This window comes from Xenopus laevis, chromosome 3S, assembly GCF_017654675.1.
Source record: "Xenopus laevis strain J_2021 chromosome 3S, Xenopus_laevis_v10.1, whole genome shotgun sequence".
In the NCBI taxonomy this organism is placed as follows: domain Eukaryota; kingdom Metazoa; phylum Chordata; class Amphibia; order Anura; family Pipidae; genus Xenopus; species Xenopus laevis.
Window position 1 is genome coordinate 103,987,107 of NC_054376.1, and position 13,870 is coordinate 104,000,976.

Here is a 13,870-nt window from a genome sequence, read left to right on the forward strand (position 1 = left end):
CGCAACTGGAATATAAAAAAGTGGACAGACAAATCAAAATAGGAATAAGAAGAGATCAAAGAATTTGGATAGATGAACAAGCACAAAGAGCAGAGGAGGCTGAGCTAAAAGGAGATATAAAGGAGCTCTATAGTATTACTAGGAAACTATCAAAACAATTTTAGAAGATCCAAACCAGTAAAAGATAAACATGGGCAAATCCTAACAACAGAGATAGAACAACTGGAAGGATGGAGAGAACACTTTGCAGAAATATTGTCTCAAAGGGAGAACCAAAATGCAGATGAAATATATGGAAATGAAACCATAAAAGAAGGTTCAACAATAAATATACCTCCAACACATTCAGAAGTAAAAATCGCAGCTGGAAGATATCAAGGAAGGCAAGGCGCCAGAAGTGGACAATATTGCTCCAGATATTTTAAAAGCAGATATTGAAACTGATTTATTACATCTTATTTTGGTGAAGACATGGACCGAGGAAAATTCACCAGCAGAATGGAAGGAATTATTGTTAAGATCCCGAAAAAAGGTGACCTAACGAAATGTAGTAATTGGAGAGGTATTACCCTCCTAAGTATACCAAACAAGATATTATCAAGGATAATATTGAACAGAGTAAAAAATGTCATTGCTTTAAAAAAGGAAAGGAACAGGCTGGCTTCCGCAAACATCGTAGCTGTGTCGATCTCATAAACACCTTAAGAATAATTATAGAACAAAGTGCAGAATGGAGAACTACACTATACTTAACATTTATAGACTTTGAAAGAGCCTTTGATTCCCTTAATAGAAGATTCATGTGGAGCACGAAAGAAAAATATGGAATCCCTAGGAAAATGTTGTCATTAATAAAGGGCATGTACAATGGCTTTAAATGCCAAATTTTGCACGAAGGTAAGCTCTCAGACTACATTGAAGTAACACAAGGGGTGAAACAAGGCTGCGTCCTGTCTCCTACAATATTTCTGTTGGTATTGGACAGTGTAATGAGAAGAGTTCTAAGGGAACAGAAAAGAGGAATACAATGGAGCATGATGGGAACACTGGAAGATCTAGAATTTGTTGATGAAATATGTTTACTCTCTCAAAGGCATAAGTGTAACTTGGAAAGTCACACAACCTATTACCGCAAAAATCCAGATCTTTGTAAACAGGTGCCTCCGGAGACTAATGAATATAAAATGGCCGGAGAAAGTGACAAATGAAGAACTGTGGAAAACCACTAACCAGCTACCAATAGAAATTCAGTTAAGGAAAAGGATATGACCGCCTTTAGGTAATATCTGGATAATGTGATCATTGGGCACTCGGGCCCAATAATAAGATCACAACAAAAGGAATACAGTCGGCAGTCGGAGAGTGGACCACTTCAGTGAACCCCCGGTCCAACTGTTCAATAAATATATGGCCAATTTTTGCCCAGATATTGGTTGGGGAAGTTCATTGAAGGGCCCAATACAAGGCCCAATAAACTGCAAACATTGTCTGGTAACTTAGCATGATAATAGCTTTGTTCAATGTGCTTGAGCTATTGCTGTTGCTCATATAATGACATCTCCATCTGCTGATCAGTTTTACCAATAGGCCTTATGGCAGGACATTTTCAGAAGAGGAAATGCCTGTGGTGGTGTGCTACTTAGAAAACTCTTGGAAAGGGTCACGTGAAGTTAAATTAAACCTCATTGAAGGGCTGCACATTTTAATTTATTCTATTTATTTCCTGGTAGTTATATAGTGTTGCCACAGTTCTGCAGCTCTTTACAGAGATTATACATCATTCACATCAGTCCCTGCCCCAGAGGAGCTTATAGTCCAAGATCCATATTACATTCACAAACAGTAAGGCCAATTTTATCAGGAGCCAATTAACCTGCTTAGATTTTAATGAAGGCGCGCAAAGGCTAGTTTTCTGTAACATTCAGGTAGCGAAGACCATAGCCACGACACAGATTTCAGCACAGAAATGGAGTCTGACTCCACCTTTAAGAGTTCAAATGCAGCTTGGCTGGCTTTTATTCTCCACCTCAGTGGGGAATCACATTTTCTTTCCCAGCTACTTTCACAAACGCTCCTCCTTTCTACACATGGAGGTCTACACAGGCCACTAACCCTCCTCCACTCAAGAAGGTCTCAAGGAGGAAGCACTAAGGTGTAGTCCCACACCTCTTTTTAACTGCAGCCTATTTACCTGCCTCTAATTAGGTAGCTGCAAAACACTAAATGGAGCAAGGGATGGAAGGCCCACCCTGCTCTCCTCCATTCACTCCAGGGACCCACTATCCAGCTTTTCCCAAGCCGGTATACCAATACAGCCATGCTTGCTGCAACAACACACAGGGGAAAATTTACTAAAAGGCGAAGTGACTAACGCGGGTGAAAATTTGCCAACATGAAATTGGCACTATATGTATCCCGCAATGTGCTCTGGAGAATATGCTATTGGCACTGTATGTGTTCTATGGTAATATACATGGAACTGGTCCTTGGCTTATAAAGAAATCTGTTTAGAAAAACATATACAGCTGTGTTCAGAATAATAGCAATGTGTGTGAATAAAGCTCAAAATCCTTATAATAGTTTTTATTTCCATACAAGCAAATGCGTTGGGAACACTACACCTTCTATAACAAATCAAAACATGAAAAAAAACATATCAAGTTTCTGTTACAAAAAGTGAAGGAAAGGAAATATTAGGGCGTTCAAAAAAATAGCAGTTTCTGCATTCATCTTTACAAACTCAAACATTCACTGTATAAACTGAAAAATGTCAAGAGTTTTCTTTCCTTTGAATCACTGAACTAATATTGAGTTGTATAATCAGTGTTTCTGAGAACTGCTGCACATCTGTGTTGTATAGAGTCCACCAACTTCTGGCACCTGTTACATTCCACAATTCTTCTGTATTTTTTGCATCGGAAATAGCATTTTTGATGTCACCCCACAAGTTTCCTATTGGATTAAGGTCCAGGTATTGGGCTGGTCGCTCCATAACGTCAATCTTGTTGGTCTGGAACCAAGATGTTGCTCATTTACTGGGTGTTTGTGTTTGTCTTATTGAAACCCCCATTTCTAGGGCATTTTCTTTTCAGCATAAGGAAACGTGACCTCTTCAAGTATTTTGATGTATTGAAGCTGATCCATGATCCCTGGTATGTGATAAATAGACCCAACACCATAGTATGAGAAAAATCCCTAAAAACAGTCATTGATCAGGTTAGTGATGTTGGACTGCTATTATTCTGAACACAAGTGTATGTATGTATATGTAGCCTCCGCAAACACAGAAATCACCCTCCTCCTATGTTTAATCAGTTGGTATCTTCCTTTATACTCTCCTGGCTGTTTTACACTTGTTATTCTTTCAGTCAAACTTTGTCGCCACCGTGTGGCTGTACTAAGTGAACCACTCGTAATACACTGAATCCCTCTCGGCTGCATTTACATGTTTCCATCTTCTGTCTTGTTCAGTCTAAACCATTTCTAGTATGAATTATTCATTCAGGAGACATTTCATGTAGACTGACGATTATGACAAACAGTTTAACTAATCAAACTTTTTAGATGTGACCAAGAGTAAAGAGGAATAGCAAGTTGTTTACTCAGTTCTTAATAGCGGCATTTTTTACTCCCATAAAGGGACAGTGTTCCACTTTCTAAATGTCACCACGTTTGCAAATCAGGCAGAAAGCAGCTGGAATGCCTTTATATAATGTCACACTGGTGATTAGGTTATATAGAAAAAGAAAACCTCCTGGGAGAGATTATATTTTCTTCTCCCACTGAAAAACATTTTGACAATGAACGTGTCTGTATGCAGGTGCAGATTGTCAATTTATAAAGTTAATTTGTGTCTAATACAGATATGGATGTGCCGAAAGATCTTGAGTTGTATGAGGCTGTTCTTATGCGGGAGGAAATACTACAATTCATACCTCTTTAAAGGGGTTGCATGATGTAGAGAGGGATATTAGAAATTGAGTTTCTTTTTTTATTATTTGTAGTTTTTGAGTTATTTAGCTTTTTATTCAACAACTCTCCAGTTTGCAATTTGAACCATCTGCTTGCTAAGGGCCAAATTACCCTAGCAACCATGTATTGATTTGAATAAGAGACTGGAATATGAATAGGAGAGGGCCTGTATGGAAAGCTGAGTAATAAAACGTGGCAATTACAATAAATGTGTAGCCTTACAGAGTATTTGTTTTTAGATGGGGTCAGTGACCCCCATTTGAAAGCTGGAAAGATTCAGAAGAGGAAGGCAAATGATAAAAAATAAATAATGAAGACCAATTGACAAGTTGCTTAGAATTGGCCATTCTATAACGTACTAAAAGTTAACTTGAAGGCGAACCACCCCCTTTAATAGTCTTTTGGATAATTTATGCTGCCCAGTAGGGATATTGTTCTGATTTCTCTGGAATTGTTCACACAGCTCTGAGTTAAAGGAATTGTTCAGTGTAAAAATAAAAACTGGGTAAATGGATAGACTGTGCAAAATAAAAAACATTTTCTATTATAGTTAGTTAGCCAAAAATGTAATGTATAAAGGCTGGAGTGACTGGATATCTAACATAACAGAACACTACTTCCTGCTTTGCAGCTCTCTTGGTTTCCACTGATTGGTTACCAGGCAGTAACCAATCAGTGACTTGAGGCGGGCACATGGGCTAACTAACTTTATTAGAAACATTATTTATTTTGCACATACTATCTATTTCCCCAGTTTTTATTTTTACACTAAACTGTTCCTTTAAATGTATGCACTGTACAGAACAAAAGTGAGCGCATTCAACATAAATAGGTGCAGAGGATTAGTGATCTGTGGTTCAATAAAAAGTTGACCTGCTGACTCAGCACCTGACCCTAAACAGGCACGCCTCCCAATTTATAAACCTACGCCCTGCCCTGCTATGATGTCACAGAAAGATCAGTAGCTCTGTGTGTCTTCACCCTTAACAATCAACCCCGTAGCATTAACTTTTATAAAAATCAAAATTGTCTACTTGATGATTTTCAACAAACCCTAAGCTTAACTTTGCAGCAGCAGCATTAGCCCTGTTCATGTGCGGTGTCTAATAAGACTGAGGATGGAGAACTGCTCTCATTTCTTCTGAGCTGTAATTCAAAACAAGTGAAGGGCCATAGGATGCACGGTCCTGCCAAAAGACCTACAACATGTTTGAAACCCAGTTCCAGTGGTGTTAACGGACCTCACTGCAAAATTAATATAGAGCCCCAAAATTGGTAAGTGGACCCGTTCTACCAAGATTTATTGAAATTGCTCATAAATTAGGGCATCACTGGGTCCTCTACACTTCTGCCCCCCCCTGTAACCACAGGCTTTGCTTTCTCTCTAGTTGGAAAAATATGTTATTTCTGGTGATCTATCTTAAAACAACTAGTTATTTGAAGGTGAAGAACCCCCTAAAGGGAAAGAAAAGTCTAAAATAGAATAATGCTAGAAATGCTGTATTTTGTATACTAAACATAACATGAATTTACTGCACCACAAGCCTAATCAAACAAATGATTTATGTTTTCAAAGTTGGCCACAGGGGGTCACCATCTTTTAACTTTGTTCAACATCTTTGCAAGACCAAGACTGTGCACATGCTCAGTGTGGTCTGGGCTGCTTAGGGATCATCATAAATTATCAAAACAGCACAAGTCAAATAATATCTGCCAGAAGCCGATACAGCAAGACTGATTAATAATCAGAATATGCAGACTGCACTGGGTCCTGTGTTGTCATGTAATCTAATGTGGATTTTATAGTTTTTGTATTGTTTAATACAAACTTTCTCCAACTCTGCAGAACCAGTGGCTGCAGCAAAATAATCCTCGAAATAGAATCCCAATTTATCTGTTTAAATCTGCCTCCATGATCTTTGTCCCTGCAGCTGGAGTTGGAAACAGTAAATGGGTTTTAAAGACAAAAATAAAATCCAATACAAATCTCTACACAGTCGCCGACTGCCCTACAGGGAAACAAACAAAGCTAAATGAGTTCTGCATGGCTGGGAAGTAAGGCAGGGCTCCCCCTTCTGTACATAAGTATGATTGTTTCCCTGCTCAGCAGTTAGGGACCAGCTGACAATTCCTATCCACAGCAGTAAATGAAGGGAGAATTTCAGTGCATACAGTCAGGTTTCTTTAAAAAACTGCACACATTTTTTAATTAAACTATTTTGGAGATAGCTTTCTTTTTCGTTAAATTTTTTTCACGCAAAGATTCGGGGAGATTTCCCCCGAAAAGCCTTCCCAAAGGCTCAAATCTAAACCGCAAGTGGGATGGCACTCGGAACTCTTAGTTTTCCGAAGTCGTCCGAAGTTTCCTTGTGAGGCACGAATCTTCGCGTGTGTCGCTAGCCTTAAGCACATAACACTTTCCTAGAATGATACAATGTATGTTCATCTGAAATCAGGAGTCCAGTGCTTCAGGACAGAGAAAAGGATTGCGATTAGAGCTGGCAAGGAGCTATTTATTTCACAACTCTTTGCTGATGTAGGTGAAAGCGTTGTGTCTTGGCTGCTTTTAATCCTGTCTCCAAGGAAACATGACACTTTTTTTTATATCCAAGCTCTTCATGAGTTTCACACTCTGCCGAAAGTATTAATTCATATCGGCACTGTTTCCATAATGTGAAGAAATCTAACCCCAGTGCATTACCGACTCCCAATCCTGCGGGGCTCGTCGTGTCCAGTTTCTGTAACTATAGAGGAAATAGAGGGGGCCCCAGGAGGTACAGGGGGCCCATGAGTCCCTAATTCATATATATTTTGAATAAATCCTGTTAAAACAACCTCCAGACATTTTTGGGGCCTGAAAAAGAATTAGCTGTGGGGCCCAGCAATATGTAGTTACACCACTGATGTAAAGCTTTAGCATAGCTCCAGAAAGAATACAATGAATGTGCTGACTTTTCTCCCTTCTCTTTCTCCTGTAGGAGGCAATGCCGGTTAAAAGGGATTTTGAGAAAGAAGCTAAAGGGCAGCCTGTACTTTCGGGTGGTGATTTCAGTTTCCAGCAGCAGGTGGCGCTGACGGGCAAGTGAATAGAGGAGAGCTCCAGCTGTAGTGCCGCAGAAGCAGTGGGTGAAGCAGTGGGTGAAACAGTGGGCTCCCTGCTCGCCTTCAGTAGCTGTTCAGCAGCACCTCGGACAGCTCCCGGCTCTTTCTTAACCACTAAGCTTGTGTGGGTAAGTACATGCTCTTTACTGTATTCTATTGTCTATATCAGTATTCATGTGGGTGTAAATGAAGGGCTAGACAATAGCCGAGATTGTGCACTGTTTTCACCTAATCTTACACTTGATCCTCACCTTCTCTTTATTATCGCTCGCTAGACTGTCCTTGTCCCTGTCTCCCACACAACTGCCAGTTAATGACAGATCTGCTTCCCAACAGCTCTAGGATTTCTCCTCTTCTCTCTGCTCTTATTATCATTTGCATTCTTGTAACCCATGCTACCCTCCTTATTTTGAGGTCTGGGAAGTAAGGATTAAGGATGGTGAAGCTGGGGAGTAATCTAAGCGACAAGAACAAGGAGCCTTCTGGTGAGGATGGGTTTCAGACTGTCCCCCTGATCACACCCTTGGATGTTAATCATCTGCAGTTCCCTGCTCCAGAGAAGGTAAATCTCATTCTCTGTCTGCTTAGCTATTTATCATCTATCTATCTATCTATCTATCTATCTATCTATCTATCTATCTATCTATCTATTTATCTATCTATCTGTCTGTCTGTCTGTCTGTCCGTCCGTCTGTCTATCATCTATCTAATCTGTCTACTATCTATCTATCTATCTATCTATCTATCTATCTATCTATCTATCATCTATCTATTATCTATCTATAATCTATTTAATCTGTCAATTATCTATCTATCTATCTATCTATCTATCTATCTATCTATCAATCATCTATCTATCATCTATTTAATCTGTCTATCATCTATCTATTATCTATCTATCTATCTATCTATCTATCTATCTATCTATCTATCTATCTATCTATCTATCTATCTATCTATCATCTATCTATCATCTATCTATAATCTATTTAATATGTCAATTATCTATCTATCTATCTATCTATCTATCTATCTATCTATCTATCTATCTATCTATCATCTATCATCTATTTAATCTGTCTATCTATCTATCTATCTATCTATCTATCTATCTATCTATCTATCTATCTATCATCTAGGGTTGATTCATGCCTACTGATAAAATGCCTTTATAGACTGTACACATACTGGTATTTGGGTGAGAATAGTATGGTCTTTAGAGAGAAGATTCTTCTAGATATTCGTGTCTGACCGCCAATGTTAGAGAGACAGGTGTGGCACTGCATATATAACAATTTTATAAACGCACATGTGTGATTTAAAGGCCTATGTTAACTTCTTAAAAAGGACCTCCCAACCCCAATTTTATTTTTATCATAATGAAATTCTATTATATTATAAATTATTAGTTGTAAAACAAATTTGTTTTCTGTATTCTCTGTATTGCTAGTTCTGACTTCTGAAAGGGTGTAGCAGAAGTCAGCTGATTTTTAGACCTGTGTGGAAGCATGCATAGCATTCTGGGAAATGGAGTCTTGGTTGGAAGAGAGCAGGTTGCTGCCTTGTCACCAGTCAGACCCAGCAGTGCAAAAAGAGACACATACGGTCTTTAACTTTAAAACTACTTAACATTTTTTGATTAATGTATGCTACAATTTGCATAAAGTTGATTTCATTATATACGATTTCAAAAACATGGGTGGAGTTACTCACTTACTAAGTATTTTATAATTTGTTTTGGTTAAAGGACATGTAAATCCTACATTTCCCTACTATGTATATACGTTAGGCACATCTCCCCCACCCAAATGGCATTATATGTACTGCACATACCCCCTGCGTTTGCCAGCACCATCACATTTTCCTAAAACAAATAGCAGCTTTCACCCGGGGCCATTTTCCCTCTGACACATCATCAGTGCATTTATATCTGCAAACAGCACATATGTGATATAAAGTTCATGAAATTAAAGAATGCAGGCAAACACAGACAGAATTTACTATGATGACAAGTCCTGCTTGGATTGAGCTCTGTAATAGTTACTCTGAGCTCAGGAGAGGGGGTTAGGATTTAAAATAAAAACCAGACAGCTAGAGCAGAGTTTCTATGGAAATCAGCAATGCTGCCTCTTCATTGGCTGTTAGACTGGAGGGTGTGTTTTAATCTGAGTTGAGAAAAACTGAGCATGCTCAGTAGCCAACAGCCAAAGGAAATTCCCAAGGGAGGGGGCTGAGTGGGTTAGAGGAGCAGAAAGAATCCTAAGTGATTAAGTGGATGCCGCAAGCCTTACTATTAACCTTTGAACAACCAGAGTGGCAGGTATTTAGACATTTCAAAGAGGCTCTTCAGTGATTACATTTATGCATGGGGGCTTTACATCTCCTTTAAAACATTTAAATCACCACTAGTGTAATTATGAGCACTTATCAGGTTTTTTGCCTTCAAATGATGGTTCTGAGTAGGATATTTCAAGCACTTGGTTAATCATCACCCCCCTACAAGTACTGGTTATGCTTGTTAAACAAAGCAGTTCTGCAGACTTTATGTTCCCCAGTGGTCTCTGTTCATTGCAGGATATACAGTAATGAGCTAGTGTCCTCTGTAGCTACCCTGTGTGCTGCATTCAACAAATTCATTGTAGAACAGAGAACATATGGATATCAATATCGCAGTCACCCCCACCCCTCATATATATTTAGCAGTTAGCACATCTCTCTCTATTGCTACAGCTCACTTGATCCGGCAGCCTAGTATATTCATCTTAGACTCAGAAAAATAGATACAAAGGCGCACTCCACACAATGCTTCTGCAAAAACCGAAAACTTCTCTTTTATTGAAGTGAGATCCCAGCAAATGTTTCGGGGACAAGCTATGCTATGAACAGCAAACTAAATAAGACTCCAGGAAATAAGACATTTAGGGAGTTAATAATTATAGGGAGGTAATAATTTCTAAATCACTTCTGAGAACTGGCCTTCAGCAAGTCAAAAATAAACTAGACATTACTGCAATAGTGCTGAGAGTGTGGCCTAAATAATGCTGCATATTAGGAAAGACTTCAAAAGGTTAAAGAGTAAGTAAATCCCGATGTTAACTGTAATTTAATTAGGGGAAAGGTAGTATCAAGTTATCAAGTTTCAGAATTTTTTTGCCGAAGCGAAACGGGAGAAATTAGCCCATCACTAGCTAGTAGCACTATGCCTATGAAGTTCTCTCTTTTAACCTCTACTTACAATATGGATTCCTTGGGCTCTTTTCAGGCTGGCATGCTACTCAGGAGGTAGGTGCTAAGGCAGATGCAAAGTGAAGGCTTCTGGGCTTCTGAAGGGCTGTCACTACACTAGAAGGAGGCGGAGCTGCTTTTTTGAAACATATAAATGAAGTAAATCACAAAAATGGCATATTTAACAATGAATATTGTTGCAGGTGGTCGTGAAAACAAGAACAGAGTATCAGTCTGATCAAAAAAACAAGGGTAAAATCCGGGTGCCAAAGATTGCTGAGTTTACTGTCAGCTTCACAGATGGGGTGACAGAAAGGTTAAAGGTAAGCTGCATAAATGTTTCACTTCAAACTGTCATATATATATATATAGTTGTATGTATCAAAATGAATTTGAAACAAGGGTGCACTTGCCTGCTGGGATATGGTGAAATTTGATGGTAGTTGGGGAAGGGCAAGGTGCTCCAGAATAAATTGTAAATGACTCACGGAGTAGTGAAAGTGGTCCGGGTGCTCCAGCCCCAGCCCCTTAGCTTTAGGGTGCAGTACAGAAAAGAAGAAAATAGGGCCAACCAGCACTCAATTGATCCACAGGACCAGAGAAATTAAATTAAAAGAATATTTTATTTATACAAAGTTAAAAGTATATATAAATCTGCATCTCCATCCACCCTACTTAGTCATGGGCTCAATATTCTTTTAATTTCATTTCTCTGGTCCTGTGGATCCATTGAGTGCCGGTCGGCCCTATTTTCTTCTTCGACATTTGATGGTAACCTCAGTCCCAGTCACTCTATGTAGCCCTCAAGTGCCTGTACAGTGTTTTGCACCATGCCACAATTATCCATCACAGTCAACATTGTAGTCTCATGACAAGCATTGAGGATTAACAACAGTGTGGATAGAGATGCAATTCCAGGCCTCATTGCTCCAAAGGGCCAATGACCTTGAGTGCTTGTTTTAAGATTGTTCTCTGATTCAATCCATTTGTCAATTACTTCAATCAGAGCTCAGCTTACTCCAGTGAAAGGGCTCGCAGCACTTTTCAGCAAGTTAAAGAGTCACAAATGTAGTTCATAGGGAAATCCTGTGTGTCTGTCTCAGTGGCAAGAGGCTCAAAGGTGATTGAAAGAGAGAAACGTTACTGTGAAATTTAACATTGTGATTTACTGTTTCATTTAATGCTGGAAGTCACTGTACCAATGACTGCTGGGGTTTTCTATTTCAATTTAAGGCATGGAATCACTGTGAATTCTGGGTCACTGTATCACCTTTAAATCAACTTTTAGTATGATCTAGAGAATGGTATCCTGCGACAATTTGCATTTTTTTTTATTATTTGTAGATTTTTGAGTTGTTTTGCTTTTTATTCAGCAGCTCTCCCGTTTGCAGTTCAAATTACCCTAGCAACCATGCAAAGATGTGACTAAGAGACAGACATATGGATAGGAGAGGGCTGAAATAGAAAGCCCAGTAATGCAGCAGCAACAACAATACATCTGTAGCCTTACATTTGTTTTTAAATGGCACCAGTGACCCCAGTTTGGAAGCCAGAAAGAGTTAGAAGAGAAAGGCACATAATTAAAAATTGCTTAGAATTGGCAATGCTATAACATAATAAAATTGAACCATCCCTTCAGCAAGTCGTTAAATTCTGTGGGTCACTGTGCCATTTAAAGCTGTGACTGGGAGGCCCATTTATCAAAGTCCAAATTTATATTTTAAATTATTTTCTGAAAATGACTCCGACCAAATCCGAATGGGTTACCTCCCCTTATTTATCAATGCATTTTACTGAAAATTTCCTGTGCCGGGAAAAACACATGACAAATTTGACCCATACGAATTTTTACGATTTTTCGCACAAAAACTCAGTCTTTTTCGGATTTCTGCCCGAAAGCCGCAAAATCTTCGGATTATGCAACGCAGATTTTCAGATTCTGACTTTTTCCATCCTGGGGTATAATAAATCCCGAAAAATTCTAGTTTTTTTCCCACTAAGAATTCGCATTTTATAGTATAAAAAACCCAAATTTTCCGTGTTTTGGCATTCGGACTTTAATAAGTAACCCCTGTTGTGTCATTTAACACTGTTAATCACAGGGCCATTTAATGCTGGGAGTTTCTGTGCCATTTACTTGTAGGAATCTCTGTTCTATTTAATGCAATAAGTCACTGTGCCAGTTGGGAGTCACTTTAGCATTTAATGCTGTTGCTCACTTTTCAATATAACTCTGGGTCACTTTTGCATTTAATGCAGGAAGCTACCTTGATTTTTAATGCAGTGGATTTTCCTGACTATTTAATTCATTCTACCATTAAGGGCAGAGACACATGCTGCAGTTCAGGAAGATTAGTCGCCCGGCGACAAATCTCCTTTTCTTACGGCGTCTAAACTTCAGGCGACTTCGTAAAACAAAGCGATCCGAGTGCCATCTCACAGCTGATTTTTATTCTAGCCAGCGGGAAGGCAGGGGAGGCAGTTCAGGGAGATTAGTCGCATCGAAGAAGAGGAGATTTGTCGCCGGGAAACTAATCTCCCCGAATTGTCACCGGGCGACTAATGTCCCCGAATTGCAGTGTGTGTCTCTGCCCTTAACGTCATGGGTCACTGTACTATTTGATGCTGCAAATCATGGTGCTGTGGGTCACTGTGTTATTTAAAGTAGTAGTTTACTTTCAAACACTTTTTTCAGTTTAGTTGGTTTCAGATAGTCCCCCAGAAATTGTCAAAATATTTTATTTTCTGTGTGTGACTGTTTTTTTCTAATACTTCTGACACTAATAATTCTAGCTCTGGGAGGGGGGGTCACCAACCCTGTAAACTGTTCTAAATTGATACATTGAGTTGATACATTTCTTATTTTTGTCCCTGCTGAGCAGAATCTCTGAGTTTCATTAAAGGCAGCTGTTAGACTTAGTTGCTAATATTCCCCAGATGCTGCTGAGAAATATATCAACTAATGTAGCAATTTGTAACAGTCTGTTCCTATATTACTGAGCTGCCAGGTTGAAACACCCGAGACAGGAACATTAAACTTTAATTTTGGAAAAATGGTAAAAAAATAAAAGATGGAAAGTAATTGAAGAAATGTCTTTCTTTATGGTGAACAATCTGAAGACAACTCAACAGAAAAAGTGTTTGGAAGGTGAACAACCTACTGTACCATTTACAGTTTACAGTCATTGTACCTTTAAATGATGTCGCCAATATATTATTTAATGCTTGGAATCCTGTAACGCGGGATGACCAAGTCATGACCAAACTCCTCTGAAAAATCACTTCTGGGAGGTTGACACTCTAAATATATAAACGTCTTGCAGAAAAAAAATCACATGGTGTAAGAACAATAATCATTATGCCCCGTTAAACCAACCGTTTATTTCTATTTCCGCCAAACCGTTTGCAAATGTATAAATGTACAATAGATAACAGTAATATTCTTTTCATTAACAGGGATAAAGGATCTTTTTTTTCTATTAAAATATACCATTATCTCTCTCTATGAACATTAAATCAGTGTGCTAAAGTGAGATTTGATGGATAAACTCCTGATTGTTGGTTTAGAAGT

The 13,870-nt window shown here is 38.8% G+C and overlaps 1 protein-coding gene across 1 annotated transcript in view; it reads left to right on the forward strand.

The window, feature by feature from the left end:
* Positions 1–7,162: 7,162 nt before the first annotated feature.
* Positions 7,163–13,870, forward strand: part of nsg2.S (neuronal vesicle trafficking associated 2 S homeolog) — a 33,493-nt gene continuing 26,785 nt past the window's right edge. The window contains 3 exon segments of the mRNA NM_001096547.1: positions 7,163–7,202; positions 7,489–7,636; positions 10,503–10,622. Coding sequence (NP_001090016.1) covers positions 7,511–7,636; positions 10,503–10,622 — 246 coding nt within the window. The 5' untranslated portion in view covers positions 7,163–7,202; positions 7,489–7,510.